The sequence below is a fragment of the Leptopilina heterotoma genome, unplaced genomic scaffold (genome assembly GCF_015476425.1).
Source record: "Leptopilina heterotoma isolate Lh14 unplaced genomic scaffold, ASM1547642v1 Lhet_73, whole genome shotgun sequence".
In the NCBI taxonomy this organism is placed as follows: domain Eukaryota; kingdom Metazoa; phylum Arthropoda; class Insecta; order Hymenoptera; family Figitidae; genus Leptopilina; species Leptopilina heterotoma.
This window is the reverse complement of record NW_025111169.1, coordinates 844,731-865,519: the sequence shown is the minus strand read 5'-3', so window position 1 is coordinate 865,519 and position 20,789 is coordinate 844,731. Positions and strand designations below refer to the sequence as shown.

General features: G+C 23.3%; 2 protein-coding genes across 2 annotated transcripts; both read right to left on the bottom strand.

The window, feature by feature from the left end:
* Positions 1–10,873: 10,873 nt before the first annotated feature.
* Positions 10,874–14,859, bottom strand: LOC122510721. The gene is made up of 7 exons (XM_043625556.1): positions 14,706–14,859; positions 13,898–14,148; positions 13,364–13,516; positions 13,184–13,279; positions 12,773–13,044; positions 11,234–11,411; positions 10,874–11,123 (listed from the first exon to the last, which is right to left on the bottom strand). The coding sequence occupies exons 2-7, from the start codon at positions 14,136–14,138 to the stop codon at positions 10,942–10,944; spliced, it is 1,122 nt and encodes a 373-aa protein (XP_043481491.1). The 5' UTR covers positions 14,139–14,148; positions 14,706–14,859; the 3' UTR covers positions 10,874–10,941.
* Positions 14,860–17,185: 2,326 nt separating this feature from the next.
* LOC122510728 (nucleoporin Ndc1) lies at positions 17,186–19,759 on the bottom strand. Its single transcript, XM_043625578.1, has 2 exons — positions 19,026–19,759; positions 17,186–18,811 (listed from the first exon to the last, which is right to left on the bottom strand). Exons 1-2 carry the CDS (start codon positions 19,501–19,503, stop codon positions 17,571–17,573), a joined length of 1,719 nt encoding a protein of 572 aa, XP_043481513.1. The 5' UTR covers positions 19,504–19,759; the 3' UTR covers positions 17,186–17,570.
* Positions 19,760–20,789: the final 1,030 nt, after the last annotated feature.

The following is a 20,789-nucleotide window of genomic DNA, read 5'->3' as shown; positions in this document are numbered from 1 at the left end:
CCTTCCCTTAAAAAGAAAAGAATTAATTCGCTAAAAATTGGAAAAGAAAATTGTCCTCAAACTATAATGACAACAGTAAAAATAATAATAATAATAATAATAATAATAGATAATAATTAATAATATTAAAATAAATAAATAATAAAACTAATAATAGATCATAATTAATAATAATAAAATAAAAAAATAAATAATAAAACTAATAATAAATAATAAAAACAATATAATATTAATAACAATAATAATAACAATTGTAACAATAATATGTTAGGAATAATTCAAAATTAAGTAATTAGTAATTCATAATTGGAAATTATTAATTAAATAACTTTCGAATTTCTTAGAGATAAGCGAAAAACTTTTTTTCTCTTACAAGCGTCAGTTCACAAATCGTCACGTACATATTTTGATATGATGACACGGAGAAAAAACTGTCACAGATCCAAAAAGCATTGAATTGTGCAAAACAAGATTTTTTTATAGTGAGAGTGATCTTTTGTATTATGAAGAGTAAAGGTAAGAACCTCCGGTTTCATTTTTATTCTTTCAACTAAAAAAAAAAAAAATCTTTGGCTCCCTGAACGATCCAGTGTCACGATCACTTCTCTGACCCTCATAATCTCTTTTTTCATCTTCTGATTCAGAGGTAAAAGCAACGTGTATTTTTTTGGGGAGAGTGGTTTATATAGCTCTCGAGAAAATACGAAAGACATTCCAAAACTCTATTTTTTATATCGACTCAAATTTAAAATTCTCATCGCATTTGAATTATTCAAAATCAGGTTGACTTCTAAGACACTTTTTTTCGTTTATCTTTTCTTTTGTTGATGTTTTTTTTTTTGAATATCGGAAATGAAAGAAAACGAAATTGTTTAAAATTAAATTACTTGAGTTTTTCAGATCATTGTTTATTCATTTTCAAAAAAAGTTTACTTTTGTGAATTTCAAATTTTTTTGTCCCTAAAATTTTTAAGGTTAAAGTGAATGACTTTTTTTATTACATTTTTTCGATTTTATATTTTCTATACTTTATAAAAAATAATTGTTTCTTATATCGAAAAAATTAATTTTTAACTAATCAAGTGTTTAATTTACATTATTTTTCACTTTTAGAACAATAATTAAATTTGCAGAAATATTTCAAACAAAAAATATTTCGTTCATTTGAACTTTCAAAGCTTCAAGAAAATATATTTTTCGTTGTCCTAAAATTTTGAACGAAATTTTTTTCGTTCATTTAAACGTTCAAAACTTTAAGAAAATATATCATTCGTTTTCCTAAAAATTTGAACTTTCAAATGAACGAAATTCTTCCTATTTAAATATTTTTCCAAAATTACTATACGAAGAAAAATAAAAAAAATTAAACATTTACTTAGTTGAGAATCAATTTTTTAACATATTCAAATTTATTTTTTATGGAAAAAAACAAATTGAAAGAAGAAAAAAAATATTGTCGTTCATTTCAACATTCTAAACATTTAAAAAATTATTTTTCAATAATTTGCAAATTTTTCTTTAGTCATGGAAATTTATGGAAAATTTCGATTGTTCCAATCCAATACAAAATATATTTTGTAAAGTTAATAATTTTTGTGATTTTTTCTATTAAATTCTAATTTATAATTTGAAGATAACGTTTATTTTTTTTATAAGTAATTAAAAAATTATTGAACAGAAATAATAATAAAAATAATAATAATAGTAATAACAATAATAATAATAAAGAATAATTTATTTACTTTGAACAAGTTTTTAATTAAAAAAAGTCTTAGAAGTTCCCATTTTTTCTCTATCTTCATTCGAAATGAAAAATTAAAAAAAGTTTTTGTTGTTTCAATTTTACTAATTTAGATATTTTTAATTTATTTAGAAAGCCTCCTTTTTAATTATCCTACACTTTTTTTCCTCATCTATTTGAATATTCCAATTTTTTATCTTCTTAAATTCTCCTAATTAAAGAGAATTGAAATATTTGAATAAGCAAACAACTTCTGTTTTCATCTGGATCAAAAGCTTTGAATAAGAATGCAATGTTTCTTGAATGAATTATTTCTATTTTTAAAATCATCCAACACTCAATTTATTTAAATTATTTCAAATCTTTTTTAATTAATTAATAATTCAATTAATTAAAGAAAATTAATAGAATTCAATTATTTATGATTTCAGTAAATTTATAATAATAATTTTTATTTTGGTAAATAATTTCTGAAAATTATATTTTCCTATCACTGTCAAAAAAAAAAAGAGATGAAAAGTAAAAAATTTCACACAATATTCTCAATTTCACAATCACAATAATCTCAATAAAGATTTTATCTTTTCTATTGATAAGATTTTACGTGAGTTGTAAAATTGAAAGTTTTCTTCTTTTTGAATTTTTAGTTTTCTTTTTCGTTTTCATTTTCATTTTTCGATTTCTTTTTTCGTATTTTTTTTTCGATTTCTCTTTCTTATAATTTTTTTTCTCTTTTCTTTTTTTTATAACCGAAAATTTATTCTTGAATGAAATATTGTTTTTCTTAGCAAATATATATAAAAGCGAAACAATCTGTTCTTAAAATAAATGCAGCTCTACATTTATATGTTGTTGTATGTAAAAACAAGAGGAGATTTTTGATACTGAAATATCATTTGTATAAATATAGTATAGTTTTATCACAATAACGATTGCATCAGTATTAATAACATATGTTAATATGTAATATCTTTTGGACCCGATAATAATAATTATCATTAATTAGAAAATTTTTCCTTTTAGTAATAATTTTTTTTTTGAAATTCCAATTTTCTTTTGTAAATAACACGAATAATTGCCTCTCAATTAATTAATTAATTAATTAGTAAATTATCAATTATCAAGAATATTATTTCCAAAAAAAATAATGTACAAAAATGTGACTTTTTATTATTAATAATTTAATAGATCAAATTGAGAAAAAAGTCGCCTGATGATATTAAAACAAATATCCAAAGATACGAAAAGCATTTGCATAAATTGAAAATTTGTTGTTCTGAAAATATATGAACTTTCTTTTCGAAGCTTCACGAGTCTGCTATCAAGTGACTTTTTGACCTTCTTGATAGTGGTGAGAATAAGTAGAAAAGGCACAGTAACACTGTTATGACTTGCAAATGAAATGTTTCACTGATAGTAACATTGCATCTTTGAAAAATCATTTATACATTCCACCTATTATTATTATTACTATTATTATAGTAAAATTGAAAAAACAAATTATTTTTTCTCATTTTTTCCAATTGTGAATTTAACACCTAAAAAATCGGAGTAAAATTAATTTCTCTTGTTTAATAAATAAATTTTCATAAAATTGGGGAATAATCAAAAAATTAATTTTTTGGTGTTTAGTTAATAAATTTTCATGAAATAAAAAACCAAGAAAAATTAAGTTTCAGTGTTTTCATAAAATAAGAGAACAAACAAAAATTAATTTTCGGTTTTTCATAAAATAAGAGGGCAAACAAAAATTAATTTTTGGTGTTCTCATAAAATAAGAGAGCAGACAAAAATTAATTTTTTGATTTTAGTAAATAAATTGTGCATAAAATAAGGGAGCAGGCAAAAATTAATTTTTTTGGTGTTTAATAAGTAAATTTTCACAAAATAAGGGAACAAGGAGCCAATTAGTTTCTCCAGTCGAAAGCGCGTTATTCAAGTTTAACATTGAGAACATCTGGACATAAAATTCTTGTAATACAGCAGCAAATATGCGTAAAAGTACCATATGTAAGATCGCTTTTCGGTCAAGGAGTCTTAAAATTAGCCTCCCTCTTGATTCAAAATTTTATACATTATTAAATTTGTATCGCAATTATTTCTTTCAAAAAAAGCTCTGCAATTATTTCAGAATAATAATTATTTTTCTATCGCACCTTTAAATAAATATACTAACACTCAAATTAATAAATTCTTAAAATCAATTCCTTATTAATTAATCATTAATAAACAAAATCAATTATTAAAACTTAAAAATAGAATTTTTTAATTATTAATATATTGACTATTTTTATTAAAATATTAAACTACTATTAATACATTAATTATTATTTTATTAACGAAGCGAAAAAAAATCCCTTTTTTTAAAAAACAAATCGGTTTTTTTCGTAATTATATTTTTCATATTTGCCATTTTTTAATTTTAAGGATTGAATACTCAGACGAGGCATTTTTAAATTAAAAAAAACAAGCTGTTTCACAGGCCTGGGGGAGAGGCGCATTAGCTGGAATTAACGTTAATTGGAGATCTACTCTCGTGAGGCCGACAACCGTATACGATATGAAATGACCATCAGGCAAAACTGAGAAACTTTACAGGAAAAAGATCACTTACATATGATACATTTATATACATATATACAGCTGGATCTACAAAATCCCCTGGTTTGGATAATCTTCTTTAGATTAACTTTTTTTTACCTAATTAAAATCATGTTAATAATAATAATAATAATAATAATAATGATGATGATCAATATTTTCCAGATAAAAAATCTATTTCACTTTCAATATAAGTAAATTTGAGGGGAAAAAAACTTAAAATAAATTTTTCAAAACAAAATTATTTTCATGACAAAAATATTTTTAAAGGGGAAATATTTTTAAGACAAAATATTTTCAAGACAAAAATAATTTCAAGAAAAAATATTTTCAATTTTGTGTCCAAATATTTTCAATAAAAATTTCCCTAAAGTTCTGAACGTTCAAATAGACGAAAATTATTTACTTTGTTCTTCAAGTTTTGTTACAATTATATTTCATCACGTAAAAAAATTATATTATAAATTGAATTTATTGTAGAAATATATTCAAATTTTCATACCTTAATTTTTTTTGCAGTTTTGAGCATCGGTTGACGACTCGATGATTTTATTTTTATATAATTTGAGGACAAATTCCAAATGTTAAGTTCTTGAAAATTCCTTCAGTTGTAAATGAAAATTCTCCGAAAAACTGCGATTTGGCCACAAATATCAAAATTATAAGTCTTCAAAAATTCCTCCAGTTATAAAAAGCCGTCAAGTTTCATAAAAATTCCAATGTGATTACAAATTTGAAAATTACAGGTCCTTGAAAATTCCTCTTGTTACAAATTCCGCCAATTTTCATAAAAACTCCGATTTGGACACAATTTTTAAAATTACACTTCCTGAAAAATTCTTCCAGTTATTTGGCAAAAGTTTCATAAAAACTCAGATTTTATCACAAATTCCAAATTTTAAGTTCTTCAAACTTCCATCAGATGTAAATGAAATTTTTTTTAAAGAAAAAATGCTCCGATTTGGTCACAAAAATCAAAATTACAAGTCTTTAACCCCTTCACTGTTTGGAAAAATATTCATTTTAGTGCTCCAAAATGTCCATCAAAATCTTTTAAATTGTTATATTACTTAAAAATAATAAACAATTATTTATTTATTACTTTTTCTAGTATCATTGATACCTATAGTATGTGAATAATGATATAAAAGAATTTATTTTATAATTTAAATAACAAATTTCTATTTTTTGCTAAAACTTTCACGACCCAACGTTGGGTCGCAAACAGTCTGGGCCATCTTTTTTCACGACCCAACGTTGGGTCGCAAACAGGCAACGGGTTAAAAATTCCTCCAGTTTGCATAAAAACTCCGATTTCTCCACAAATTTCAAAATCACAATTTCTTAAAAATTTCTCCAGTTATAAATTCTACAAGTTTTCAAAAAAATTTCGATTTGGCCACAAATTTTAAAATAATTTCCTTAAAAATTCCTCCAGTTATAAATTCTGCCAGGTTTCATATAAAAACTCCGATTTGGTCACCAAAATTATCAAATTTCGAATATCCTTCCAGTTATGAATGAAAAATTTCCCCAAAGAAAATTCCATCTTGCGGACAAATTTCAAAATTATAAAGTTGCAAAACTTTCCTCCTCTTTTGGTGTTTTCTGAAATAAAAAAAACTAAAAATTAAAAGAAAAAAGAGAAAGATAAAAAATTAATAAAATAAAAAATATTTTGTAAAAATTATTCCTATCAATAAAAATTTACTCCAAATAAAAAATTTAATTTAAATTAAAAAAAAAAAAATTAAATCGAATTTCCAACAAAGAAAAAAAATCCAATTCGGAAAATTGTGAGTTCAACAAATTCATTAAAAGCTTTGGGTGTGTCACCAATTGACTGAATCATTTGAAATTCTTCAGACCTTATATTCGCAATATAAAACAGGACAAGGATTCTATTGACACACTATAAGCTATGGGATTGAAAGACTCAATTGTCTGCTCATCGTTTTCTTGCTCTTGATCTTCAATTTTTATATACAAAGCAAGAATCAAATTTTTCTCCATAATATTTAAATACACTGAATTTTTATTCATTTTTTCACCCTTTTTTTTAACTTTTAATTTATTATATAGTTAATTTTCTACAAATTACTAATAACTTAACTCATATTAGCAATTTTTCAAATATTTTCCGTAATATTCCTCAACGTGTTTATATTGCAGAGAGATAGTTAAATCCAAGCTAATAAAGAATCATTTAGTAGAAAACAAAGAGATGCATTCAAGGCTTTTCCTTGAAATATATAACTAATACACATCTTTCATCCCTATGGCATTGGGAAAAAGAAATAAATGTTGAGACACTTGTGAATTTTTTTTTTCTTTTCAATTCAGTATACTTTATTTTAAGAAGAGGCATCACTTTTGTATATAAAATAAAATTGAAACGAATACTTTACGGGCAATTTATGAAATAAAAATGAAAAACTCAAGTGGTGAAATTAAAAAATTAGAGAAGTAAAGTTTTTTTTTCATTTGTTCATTATAAATTAACTTCCTGTTGGATGTCTATAAGTCATGAAGAATTTAATCGACTTTTAGGTCAAGTAACGTCGGACGGTTTTAGTGGATAATTAAATAAAAGCTCTGAGATCTTACTCTCGACAATGCGAGGGATCACTAATTTTCTATTTTCCACGTTATTATAGACGAATTTAAAAAAATAATTTGACAAAACATTTTCTAAAACGTTTTAAGTGTAAAAATTTTTATAAAACGTTTTCTAAAATATTTTAAGTAAACATTTTTAAAAAAAAATTTTAAGTAAACATTTTAATTAAACATTCTTACAAAATATTTTATGTAAACATTTTAACAGAACATTTTTACAAAACATTTTCAAAAGCATTTCTACAAAAAATTTTAACAAAATATTTTTTAATACAACAATTTTTATATTTACAGAACTTGGATCTAATTTTTTGCAAATTTAATATTTCATAATTGATAAGTAATTAATTATACACGTGTACTTATTACTTACATAATATTATCCATTTCTCTCCGAATATAATTTCCCCAAAATTAATTTCAATTAAAGGGGAATTTCTAATTAGTCAAAATTTTTCTTGATTATTTTTTCTTTTCGTGCAAAAAAAAAAAGAGGAATTTGGTTCACTTGATAAAAAGAGAATTTTAGTGTAAATGAGAGCGAAGCTGCTGTATAGTCTTTTTAAGCGGTAAATTGGCCAAGATGGCAAGAAGGGAAAAAAGAGAGAAGTTTCAGAGAGCGAGAGAGCGAGAGAGAGAGAGAGAGAGAGAGAGAAAGATGTAAGAGAGAATCTGGTGGTAGGCTGATTTAATGACTTCCCGAGGTCAGTTCAATGAGGGCTACTGTTTGTCATTCGCTAACTCTTATCCTGTGTGTAACTTGCCATCAAGAATATCCCCAAGCAAAAATATCAATTTTTTTTTTAGTAAATTATTCTTTATTTTTCAATATTTAATATTTAACTTTTTTATTTTTTACTATTTAATATTTTTCATTTGTTGATATTTAATATTTCTTTTTAATATTTAATATTTATTTACTGAACTATTTCAGACTTAGAACTGAAGTAGCTTCAAGACTGAAAAAATTTAAAAAGTATAGTAAAAAAGTAGCTAACGAAAAATTCAATTTGTAAACTAAAAAATTCGTTTCTATTTGATTCAAAAAATCACTAAAATTTTATTCTGTATTTTATTCTCCAGACTTTTGTCTGATTTCCATAAAAAATATTCACCTTTTTTTATCCAGATAATAACTTCAATTACAAATTTTTCTAAAATTCAATTATTCTCCAAATTTTCAGTTCGAATTCTTCAAAAATAGGATTATATTTAAAAATAATTTTTGAAAGTAAAAAAAAAAAGAAAATTCTTTAAAATATAAAATTTATTGCAAATAAATCTGATAAAATTTCCGATTATAATTGAGAAATTAATTTAATTTTTTTAAATTATTTACGAGAATTTAACTGTTTTCAAAAAATTTCAAATACAATTTTTCAATATTAATTTTGTTCATAGTCTCAAAAGACAATTATTCAAAACAAGAATAATTTTTGTTAAATAAATATTTAAATACTTATTGTTATTTATTTTTTCAACAGGAAATAAAATTTTTAATAATTTCATTGTAAAACCATTTTGAAATTCAACTAATTCTAAACATTTTAATGTAATTTTTTTTAAACGATTCAATTATTTCCAAAAATTCTCCTTAATTCAATGATTTTCAATATCTACTATTTTAATAAAATTTCCCAAAAGAATTTAATTATTTCAAAAAAAATTGTTATAAATTTCTTTAAAAACATTCAATTTTTAGAAATAATAAAAATCTTCTCAGGAATTCAATTCTTTAAAAAAAAAAATTATAATAAAATTCGTTGCAAGAATTCAATTATTTTTATAATTATAATAAAATTCATCGCAGGATTTCAATTATTTAATTATTTCTAAAAATTAATTTTCAAATTTTTTTTATTCAAATTCATAACACTTATAATATTTAATTGTTATAATTATAAATTTTTTCAAATTTTGTGAAAATAATTGAATTCTTTCGAACAGTTTTAATAAAATTTCTAAGAATAATTGAATTTTTAGAGGAATTTATTTAAAATTGTATTAAAAAGTAATTGAAAACCTACGAAAAATTGAATTATTTATGAAAATAAGTAATTCAAATTCGTGCAACAAATTTTATTAAAATTTTTTTTTAGTGATTGAATTTCTGTAAAAAATTTTATTACATTTGTAAAAATAATTTAATTATTGCCTAAAATTTTATGGAAAATTTTGAAAATAATTGAAATTGGTTTCAAAGAGTATTATTAACATTTTTTGAATTGTTTCTAAGAACATTTAAAAAATTTTTGAGAATAATTTTTCTTTACTTCAACTATTAATTTTTTTATTTTAAAATTTTTAAATATTATTTAATTTAATTAAACTTTTTTATTATTAAAATTAATTTCATTAAAATTTAAAAATTAAAAGATTTAAAGTAGTTCAACTTATTGAAAAAATGAAAAAAAGAAACTATTTTCTTTTTTTTTGCTGGATAAAATTATCCTCTAAAGTAAAAATTTCCAAATTACAAAAATATTTGAAATTAAATAAAATTTCTAAATTTAATTCATACGAAGAGAAAATAAAATAAAAGAATTCTATGCAATTTAGTGTAATTAATTATTTTTTGGAATTTATAATTTATAAAATATAATTTGTAAAATATAATTTATAAATATATAAAAAATAATTTACAAACTAATTATATATAATTTACAAAGTATAAAATAAACAAAAAATAATTTACAAAGTAATTGAAGTTTTCTCAAAAAGTTAAAAGAAACTACTTCCTAAATTTATAAAAAAAAAGCTCTTCATTTTATTCCTATTATCTCATTATTCAATAAAAGATTGGATTTTTAAAATTGAGCCACATTTCTAGATCGTGAGAGAGCAACTTGATTCTTAGTGCACTCTGTCAATTATTTAATATCATCTTCTAAATTGGTAAATGCGTAGGAGTAACTTTTATTAGGATTTCCTTAATTTCTTTAACTAGTTACTAATTTTATTTTTTCTCTTTCCCCAAGAGGATACACTCTACACTTTTATTATTGAGAGTAATAGTGAATTAATTAAATTAATAAAAATTAGTTTCTACAACAGGAATTATATAATAATAATCCATAGATATTCTCTTTTATGTAATATAAAAAATATTTACCTCTTGTTTTCTTTTTCCAGAGAAACGTGAATGAAAACGGCATTAAAGAACAAAAAGGAGAAATGCTCCGGGAAAAAGCGGAAATCAACTTTTGTTTTCTTCATGTTATTGAAGAAATTCCAACATCCTGTCCTGTTCCTAAGTACTAGTGCCGCAGGAGTGACTAGACTGGACTAGAATTACCATGTCTCCTGCTGCTCAAGTGCTTATCAATGGGTCGGGACACACACCGTCATCAAATAAAAACAACTTTTCTTACCTGTAAAAAGAAAACAGACAAATATTAGTAAAAAATAATCGGGGGCAATAAAATTAAATGTCAGCCAGTTTAAAATCACTTTTAAGTGTAAAATTAGAAATTCTTTTCAAGTAAAATGTGTAAAAAAAACAAAAAATGCTTAAACATTTTTTTCCAAGTAAAAGTAATTGTAGAAAACAAAATCCCCACAAAGCCAAGGTATCTACTCATTTTATTAATAATAATTCTTATTCGTTTCATCTCCAAGATCAGAAAATGTTTATTTTATTATTGATACAAGTTTACTGCAAAAAAATATTCCAATTTAGCTTTTTTTTTTAAAATGAAATTCATTTTATTTAATTATTATTTATTTACTTTATACTTTATTTTGGGAAATAAATAATACTTTATTGACGGCAATAGTGCTATGCAATTATTGCTTTATTTTATTTATATAATTTACGGCTTCCAAAAAATATTGAATTTATTTTATTATTATCGATGAAATTTGTAGACACCCTGAATAATCTTTGTGCGTGGAATAGCGGCATTTCGAAAATTCTGTTCAATAATAAACTTTATTAAATTATATACAACGTGTTATACATATAATATTAATTAATAATCTTAAGTGAATGCCCAAGCGACTGCCAAGGGATCATCGATTTGTTCGGATTTTGGAAGAATTTGCGAATCCATGGATCTCAATTTTTTACCGCCTTCTCTGTCGGCAGCTCCGGAGAACCATCTTGTTGTTGCCGAAAGAATTTCCGACTTTCCAACTTCCGGAAAAACATTACTCAACACGTCTAAATCAAATATGTGAAAAATATGAGATAAAAAATGTATAAATCCATAAAAGAAATGGAAAAACGAATTTAATTCTAAAATAATTATAAATTAGAATAATTAAATTTACCGTCAATGCAATGAAAGAGAGGTGTCGCACTGAAATTCTCCTTTCCTTTTCCTTTAACTTTTCGACCCTGGCCACTAAATTTTAATTGTATAGCTTTTGTCATTGTCGATGACAGCATTTTCGAAAGACTTCCCTTTAAATTACTGCAACCTCTTTGTGCTCTATACAAAAACACTTTCTGCAAAGAAAAATTTTTAGTTAGACAAAAATGGACTTCACCAAAATAGAAATGTAATAAATAAAATTATTGAAAATTAAACAATTGCGTATTTTAATTATTCCAATCTAAAAACAATAAAATTATTAAAAATTAGCCAATTTTATTACGTATTATTTATTATTTTCTAAAATATCAATAAAATTCTTTGAAATACTTCAATTATTTTCATTAGTAATACAATTTTTCACAAGAATTCAATTATTTTCATTAATAAAAAGATTCTTCGCAAGAATTCAATTATTTTCACAAATAATATAATTCTTCATAAGAATTTAATTATTTTTAATAAAATTTAAATGTAATTCCTCGAAAAAATTTCATTATTTAAAAGATTTTAATTCGTCTATATAATTTAATAATTTTGAAAAATGTTGATACAATTCTTTATAAGAATTCATTCAATCTTAATACAATTTTAACTAAGTTTTAGGTAAAAAAATTATTTTTCTTTGAAACAATGAAATTATTTTGTACATATTTGTATTTTTACAAATGTTATTGTATTTTTATTAATTCAAAGAATAATGAAGTGTTTCACAGGAATTCAATTATTTTTAATATAATTTTAACTAATTTCCTTGAAAGAATTTTAATTTTCTTCGAAATAATTGAATTATTTTCAAAAATTTTAATAAAATTTCTTAAAAGAATTCAATTATTTTCAACAATGTTCATAAAATTCTTAAGAAGAATTCAGTTAATTTCAGTACAATTTTAATTAAATTTCCTGAAAGAATTATTTTCAAAAGTTAGTAATAAAATTCTTCGAAAAAATTCAATTCTTTTCAAAGATTTAAATAAAATTCTATGCAAGAATTAAATTATTACAGAGTCGAGATTACAAATATGTTAAAAAAAATTAGGATAAAAATTTTTTTTAACAAAAATGTCATTTGAAATTTTTTAAAAATCCACTTATTAACACAAAATTATGTAAAATGTAATTTCTAAATTTTTCTCGCTGATATGTTTCATAAAAACTTATTCTCTGAATGAGTAACAAATAAAATTTCCAAATTTAATTATGATTTTCAATTCAAAATAATTTTGTTTAATTTAATATTTCTTATTTTTTATAATCTTCAAAACATTAAATTCGAAATTCATTAATTTTAAAAATAAAAACAAGAAAAATTATTTAAAAAAATTGGAAACAAAAAAGCAAATAAAAAGAACTAACGTCAAACTGCAAACCTACCAGAATACAATAATTATTAATACAAATTGAACAATTAAGTATTTTAATTATTCAAACCTTAAAAAAATAAAATTCTTCTAATAAATAAATTTAAAAAATAACGATTTTTAATTATTCTTACCATATGCTTCTCCTTTTCACTGTCTTGAGAAATAGTTTGCGATAATTTGACAAATTGTTCCATATTTTCAATGGGAAATTTAATTCCAATTGCATTATTTGTATCATTATTTTCCAAAATAGAAGCTTCAGTATTTGATGTCAAATGATTCAAAATATCCTCTGTCTTCTTATTAATCTCGTGGGAAATACTCCGCTTCACTGATTCAAGTTTCGTTATTATTCTCGCCTCAATTGCTTGCAGTTTTTTATCCAAAAATTCTTCCCAAGAATCTAAAAAAATACAAGAGTTAAATTAAAATAAAATTAAAATAAATAAATTTTTATTGCAATAATTTTGCATCTCTATAAAAAAATTAATTATTAATAAAAGTTCTAATTATAATTATAATAATTAATAATCGAAAATCACCAGTTGCATTGTTATCAGTTTTCTCTGCTGTTTCTTTAGTTGATGAAAAGTCTGGTGTAATCCTCATCGGACTATTAAGATTATATACCGAGTTGTCTACGAATTAATAGAAAATAATATTGTTTTTAATAATAATATTATTAATAATAATATAGTTTTTGTTAAAAAAAAGAAATATACCTTCACCGTAAAATGGTTCATTCGATTCTTCGTATTCAGAATTACGAAACCTTTTTCTTGAATTATTTTCATTGGCAAAATAATCTGAAGATGTTTCGGCATTGTCAATATCAAAAATACGATTTAATTTCCTTTCGCCTTCTTCAAAACTTTCTGCAATTTTAATAAGGAAAAAAATTAGTTTATTAAATTAATTAATTAACATTAATTAAGAATTATTATCTCGAAGTTCTGAACGTTCAAATGAAAGAAATTTTTTTTTTTCTTGTTAAAAATAAATTTTTATTCCAATAATTTTGCGTCTCTATAAAAAAAATTAATTGTCAAGTTTCTAAATGTAAAATTAGTTTTTAATTTTCATTGCAATCAGTAATTTATGAAAATATTTTTTATAAAAAATATTTCGTTCATTTGAACGTTCAAAACTTGTGGATCATTAAAAAATGGCTTTATTTATAAATATTAATAGATTACTAATTATTAATAGATAATAAAGAGCTAATAAATAAGTCTCTAAAGACACAATAAACGTACTTGCTTCCTTTACAATTTTAATATCGTAACGGTCAAAATCGGCGCGTGGTGGAACACTTTCTTTGACCATAGTTTCCACTTGAGAGCTATCTTTTTTTTGTGGGTATAAACATACCCACTTGTCATCGGTTTTTGCGATCCATAAACAGGGGACGAGACGAATGCTTTTTCCAAGAGCATCATTCTCTGACATTTGAACAATCGCATGTGTCGAAGAACTATCTAATTCTTTTGCATCCATAATTGGGATACTAATAAAAAAGGATTGTCATTAAAAATAAGTATTAAATAAACATTTCAAATTTTTTAACTTCTGGAAACGTTCATTTTCAGTTAAACAAACTAAAAACCATTTTTTATAAAATTTTCCAAAATCTATATTGGAATTTATAACACTTTCGAAAAAATCCATTTTTCGTTCGACGGAAATAAATTTCCAATAGAATTTGTAATTTTATAATTTATATAAAACTGCAACAGTTATAAATTATACAATTTAGGAGAGAATAAGAGAATAAAGTATCAGCAAGTATTTGAGGTTATGTCTAACCAGAAATCTACATGCTTTTTTTTATGCGTGAAAAAAGTTTGTGTACACAAACAACAATAGAACCAATCTATAGACATTCTTGTCAAGATCTAAATATTCTTCAATATAAAATCTCGACAAAAGAATATAGTACTATTGGTATTATTTATTCATTTGCAAATGTCAATTGGAAGAAACTGCATTGTTGCATTTATATAGCGTCAGTCACGCTTAACCTCGAATGCATGCAAAACAAAATAAATATATGTTGTTTTTTACCTGTTCTGAAGAGCGAAATGTTTAAAAATCAAAATCGGTGTGAAAAAATATGCAATAATTATAGTAATAAATAAACTAAAAAGAATTTACAACAATGACAATCAAGTTTACTTTACCAAAGTGTTTACAGTGTTGCAAAATTTAGAAAGTTACCAATTGCCATCGTTGTGCGTGCATTGCGCCAGTATCGGCAGTGCTACCATAACAAGAAACAATTAACCGTGAACAACATTAAATTAGGGTAATAATTTTTAAATTCCTTCACTTTCAATAATATCTCACACTTATTTCTGGTGGTATGAAAAATTTTTAAATAATCACTTTTTAAATTTGGAAATTTTGTCAAGAATTTCTATCAAAATAAACATTTTGATTTGAAATTCGCGCCTTCGAAGAGACATCTACCACCGGAAGTTGAAATTAATAGATTTGAATTTGACGCCGATGGCGAATGTTACGAAATAAATATAGATTTCAGACATTTTTATTATATTCGTCACGCTTTTTGTTTAAAATGTTTAAAAATATCAAACAACTAGCAAATGTTACGTGGTACGTGATATTTAATTTATTATTATTACAAAATTTTTTATTTTCAAATATGAATTTTTGAATAATTTCAGATTCAAACTTTAACAAATTTTCAATTATTAACTAATTTACTAATTAATTATTCTTGTTTATTAATTTCAGAAATTTTAATAAAATTCTTCACAAGAATTCAATTATTTTAATAAACAATAATATTATTTGTAAGAATTCAATTATTTTTATAAATAGTAAAATTTTTTGCAAAAATTCAATTATTTTTAAACAATATTTTATTAAAATTTCACGAACGAATACAATTATTTTTAAAAATTTTAATAAATCCTTCGAAACAATTCAATATTATCTTTTTAAATAGTTTTGCAAAAATTCAATTATTTTCAAGAAAATTTTATTAAAGAATTCAATTTTTTTCTTAGTTCGTTATAAAATCTTTGCAAAAATTCAATTACTTTCAACAACAACAAAATTCACGAAAGACTTTAATTTTTTTTAATTCGTTATAAAATATTTCAAAAAAAATTCAATTACTTTCTAAAATTTTTATAAATTCTTTGAAAAAATTAAATATTTTTTAAAATAATAACATTCTTATCAAAAATTCAATTATATTCAAAACTAATTCACGAAAGAATTCAATTTTTAATAATATTTTTTGAAAAGTTAAATTATTTTCTAAAATTTTTAAAAATTCTTTGAAACAATTCAATTATTTTTTAAATAGTAAAATTCTTATCAAAAATTCAATTTTTAATAATATTTTTCGAAAAATTCAATTATTTTCTAAAATTTTAAAAAATTCTTTGTAACAATTCAAATATTGTTTCAAGACGTAAAATTCTTATCAAAAATTCAATTTTTAATAATATTTTTGGAAAAATACAATTATTTTCTAAAATTTTTAAAAATTCTTTGAAAAAATTGAATTATTTTTTAAAGAGTAAAATTCTTATGAAAAATTCAATTATACTCAAAACTATTTCACGAAAGAATTCAATTTTTAACAATTCTTTGGAACAATTCAATATTTTGTTAAGTAGTAAAATTCTTATCAAAAATTTAATTATATTCACAACTATTTCACGAAAGAATTTAATTTTTAATAATATTTTTCGAAACATTTAATTATTCTCTAAAACTTTTAAAAATTCTTTGAAAAAATTGAATTATTTTTTTAAAGAGTAAAATTCTTATCAAAAATTCAATTATATTCAAAACTATTTCACGAAAGAATTCAATTTTTAATATTTTTCCATAAATTCAAATATTTTCTAATATTTTTAAAAAATCTTTGATACAATTTAATTATTTTTTTAAAGAGTAAAATTCTTATCAAAAATTCAATTATATTCAAAACTATTTCACGAAAGAATTCAATTTTTAATAATATTCTTTGAAACAATTCAATTATTTTTTAAATAGTAAAATTCTTATCAAAAATTCAATTTTTAATAATTTTTTCGAAAAATTTAATTATTTTTTAAAATTTTTTAAAATTCTTTGAAACAATTCAATTATTGTTTAAAATAGTAAAATTCTTATTAAAAATTCAATTATATTCAAATCTATTTCACGAAAGAATTTAATTTTTATAAAACTTTGAAACAATTTAATATTTTATAAATAGTAAAATTCTTATGTCTTATCAAAAATTTAATTATATTCAAAACTATTTCACGAAAGAATTCAATTTTTAATAATATTTTTCGAAACATTCAATTATTTTCTAACATTTTTAAAAATTCTTTGAAACAATTCAATAATTTAAAAAAATTTTTAAAAATCCTTTTTAATTAGTAAAATTTTTTGCAAAAATTATTATTTTCAAAAAAATTCAATTTCTTTCTTAATTCGTTATAAAATTTTCAAAAGAATTCAATTACTTTCTGAAATTTTAATAAAATTATTTGTGAGAAAAATAAATTCCAGAATTAAAAAGTGTAAATTTTGAGATTTTCATCAATTTTATTCTGAAAAGTGAAAACATTTTGTTTTTTATCAACGGAAAACTAAATAAAACTACTTACATAAACAAGAAAAAATCATACAATTTCATAATTTTTTTGTAAACTAAAATCAAACCGTTTTTTTAACAAAAAGTAGGAAAAAAAAATATTCTACCAATATTTCCCCCACTTAAATTCTATTTCGATGCAAAAATTCTATACACTTGAATTTTGATATTAAGAACAGTAAACAAAGATTTTACAAAATATCACTTTTTTCTTAGAAAAATATCATTAATGTTTACTTATTAACTAAATATCATCAAGTCTGTCACACTTTCAAAGTATTCCCCTCCCAAAAAAAAAGAAATTATTCCCGATATGTAAAAAACGGATGCAATTGATCGACAATTTCAGGAGCGAGTTTCAAATCATCGATAAAATCTTTAAAAGTGGTGACAATTCGATAAATACTTCGGCGCGTAGCACTACGTAAAGATGTTAAACATTGTCTCAATACTTTGTCACTACTCACGGGTTTTCTCATAAGAACACTCGCCTTTTGCAATTTATCAAGAGCCTGCTTTATACTCAAGAGAGTTTCGATAATTTTCGGCAAATCTTTAAGAACAATCCCATAGGGATCTTCGGTCAAGGAAACAGCGGCTAGCGATGAAATTGCGTCCTCAGCCCAAACAATCGGTTGACTTTTCGACAAAACATGACGTGCTTTACTATCCAATTGCTCGCCGAATATAAAACAAATTAATGGCTTCGAGAAAAGATAGTCGATTACATTTTGTTTGTAATTCTTGTACAGTCGAATGAAGAATTGATCACTAGTAGCTTCGGGTGGAGTTTCCATTGATTTCGTTGTCGACGCTGCCAAACTTCTCATATGATATTGATAAGGTTTTTGATAAACACCACTAGGATTCAATTCACTTTCCAATTGTTTTTCTTCCTTCACCGAAAAAATAGAATTCAATTCCACTGTATATTCGGCGATAGTCGAGAGGCAATTTTCAATAATTTGATTCCAATTATAAGGATGACCGCCGGGTTTGCTGAGAGTGAAGAGCAATCCCCTTCTTGATTTATCCTTCTGCGCCAGGGTCACAAGGTCCAAATATCCCAATTGTCGAATAATCGGTATGTCCTCCATGGCCAAAACTTCGGCAAGTGTGATGCTGAGTTTTTCATTATTAAAGACACTGTGACGCTCAATGTCGAAGGGAATCCATTCGGTGAGCGAGGCTTGAAACATCAAATGCATTGTATTTGCCATTATGACAAACAAAGAGCCATACAACCACAAGTAGAAAATTAACGATAAATTCAGAAGTCTCGATATTTTGTCCAGTGGTTCGTCCTCGAGGGAAAATGGAATCAGGTACATGAGAAACGATCGACTGTACGCTCCGAATAGACAGTAAAAACCCGTGAAATAGAGAGCTGGCCAAACAGCACTCGACATCGCACCCGGCAATAATTCATGTATCGCTCTCTTGATCTGCGAAAATTTCGTCTGTGGAATTATCGAGAACTGGAGAAATTGTACGGCGTAAATATTATATTTTGTGAAGAAATACAATCCGCTCCAAAAACCACCTGAAAGAAATAATTTATAAATTAATATTTACAGAATTTAAACCATTTCTGAATTAAATTTTAAACAATTTAAACAATTTTTAAATTATCAAATCCTGAAAAAAGTTGTAAATAGTAAGAATTTAGTATAGACGATTACAAAGCCTGAATATTATTTTTCTAACACAATTGAAAAATATAAATAAATTATTAAAGTACAGAAACCACAACTCACCAAGAAGTAAAAAGAAATATTCCTCCACAAGACATAAGCCATCAGTGGTGTTGCAATTTTTCGTAAGAGAACTGTAAGGTCCACCCTTAAGCGATAAATGCAACCATGTCAAAATCCCTCCAACAATAATATACAATGTACACAATAAAACATTCCTCGGCCCCAGCATACTGCAGAATATAAAAAATCGATTCGACATATATTTCGGTGGATTTAAATAGTCTTTACTGCACATAAATCCCTGGAGGAATGTAACCGTTGCCAAAAGTAAAAAGTACCACCACATTCGAAAACTGAATATCACGTTCCACGTGTTTAGCATCCATGCAAATGGATTAATGGGATTTAAATTTGTCACGAGAATAATGATGCTCATCAGGAAGAATTGAAAGATAATACTTAATACAATTGCAAGAAACATACGCCATACCAAAAGTTCTTTGCATCCTGTTTTGTTTATTTCATTCACTTTCTCCATTTTCGCAGTTCGCACCTGAATCTTAACCGGTTAACCTCACTTTTTCTCAAATAATATAAACAATCACTTTCTTGACATAAACTTTGAAATTCTCTCTCTCTGAAGCTTCTCGAGGAGAATGCTTTTAAACATCGTTAGGAAAACATTAATCCTTTGATTATGTTTGGAAATTAGGTAAATATTCGGTAAATTTTGTTTTTTGATGACAAAACGATCACAAGCGCAAGGACAACAATGACAACTCGCATGCTTCGCGCCATATTCAATCGAAATTAGTTCTCGTTTGTATCGATAGGTGTCGCTTTAAATTTGGCGGCAAAATTTAAATACTCAAAATATATTCAATATAAAAGAAAAATATTAGACTCGCCAGGGTTGCCACAAATATTTAATTTTATTTTTCCCTGATTTCCAGACAAAATTTTCACTTTTCCCTGACCATAAAAAATATTCTGATTCACTCTAAAAATTATTAGATACTCAAAAAAAACATTCTATTACTTTTTTTTTACTATTTTTTTTTTTTTTTGTTATTTTTTATTTTTTACTATTTACTATTTTTATTTCATTTCTATTTCTATTTACATTTACTTACTTATTTATTTATTTTTTTTTTATCGAATTCGATTAATTTATGAAAATGATTAAATTCTTGTGAAGAATTTAAAAAAAATCTTTTCATATAATTGGAATTCTTTCGAAAAATTTTAATTAAATTATAAAGTGAAAATAAGTGAATTGCTGAGAAGAATTTTATAAAATTTTTTTTAAGTAGTTGAATTCTTGTGAAGAATTTTATAAAATTCTTTTAAAATAATTGTATTTTTGAGAAAATTGATTATTTATGAAAATAATTGAATTTCTGAGAAGAATTTTATATATTTTTAATGAAAGTAATTGAATTCTTGCAACGAATTTTATTAAAATTTTTAAAAAATAATTGTATTACTGAGAAGAATTTTATTATTTATGAAAATAATTGAATTTTTGAAACGAATTTTATTATTTATAGAAATAATTGAATTCTTGGGAAGAATTTTATTTATTTATGAAAATAATTGATTCTTGAGAAGAACATTTTTTTAATGTTTTTTAAATAGTTGAATTTTTGTGAAGAATTTTATAAAATTTTTGAAATTAATAATTAATTATATTAAATAAATATTTGCATTCTTGAGAAGAATTAAAAAAAAATCTTTTTGAAGAAATCATTTTTTCAAAAAAATTTTATGAAAATTGTGTTTTAAATAATTCAATTTCTTTTAAAATTGTATATTATTTATGAA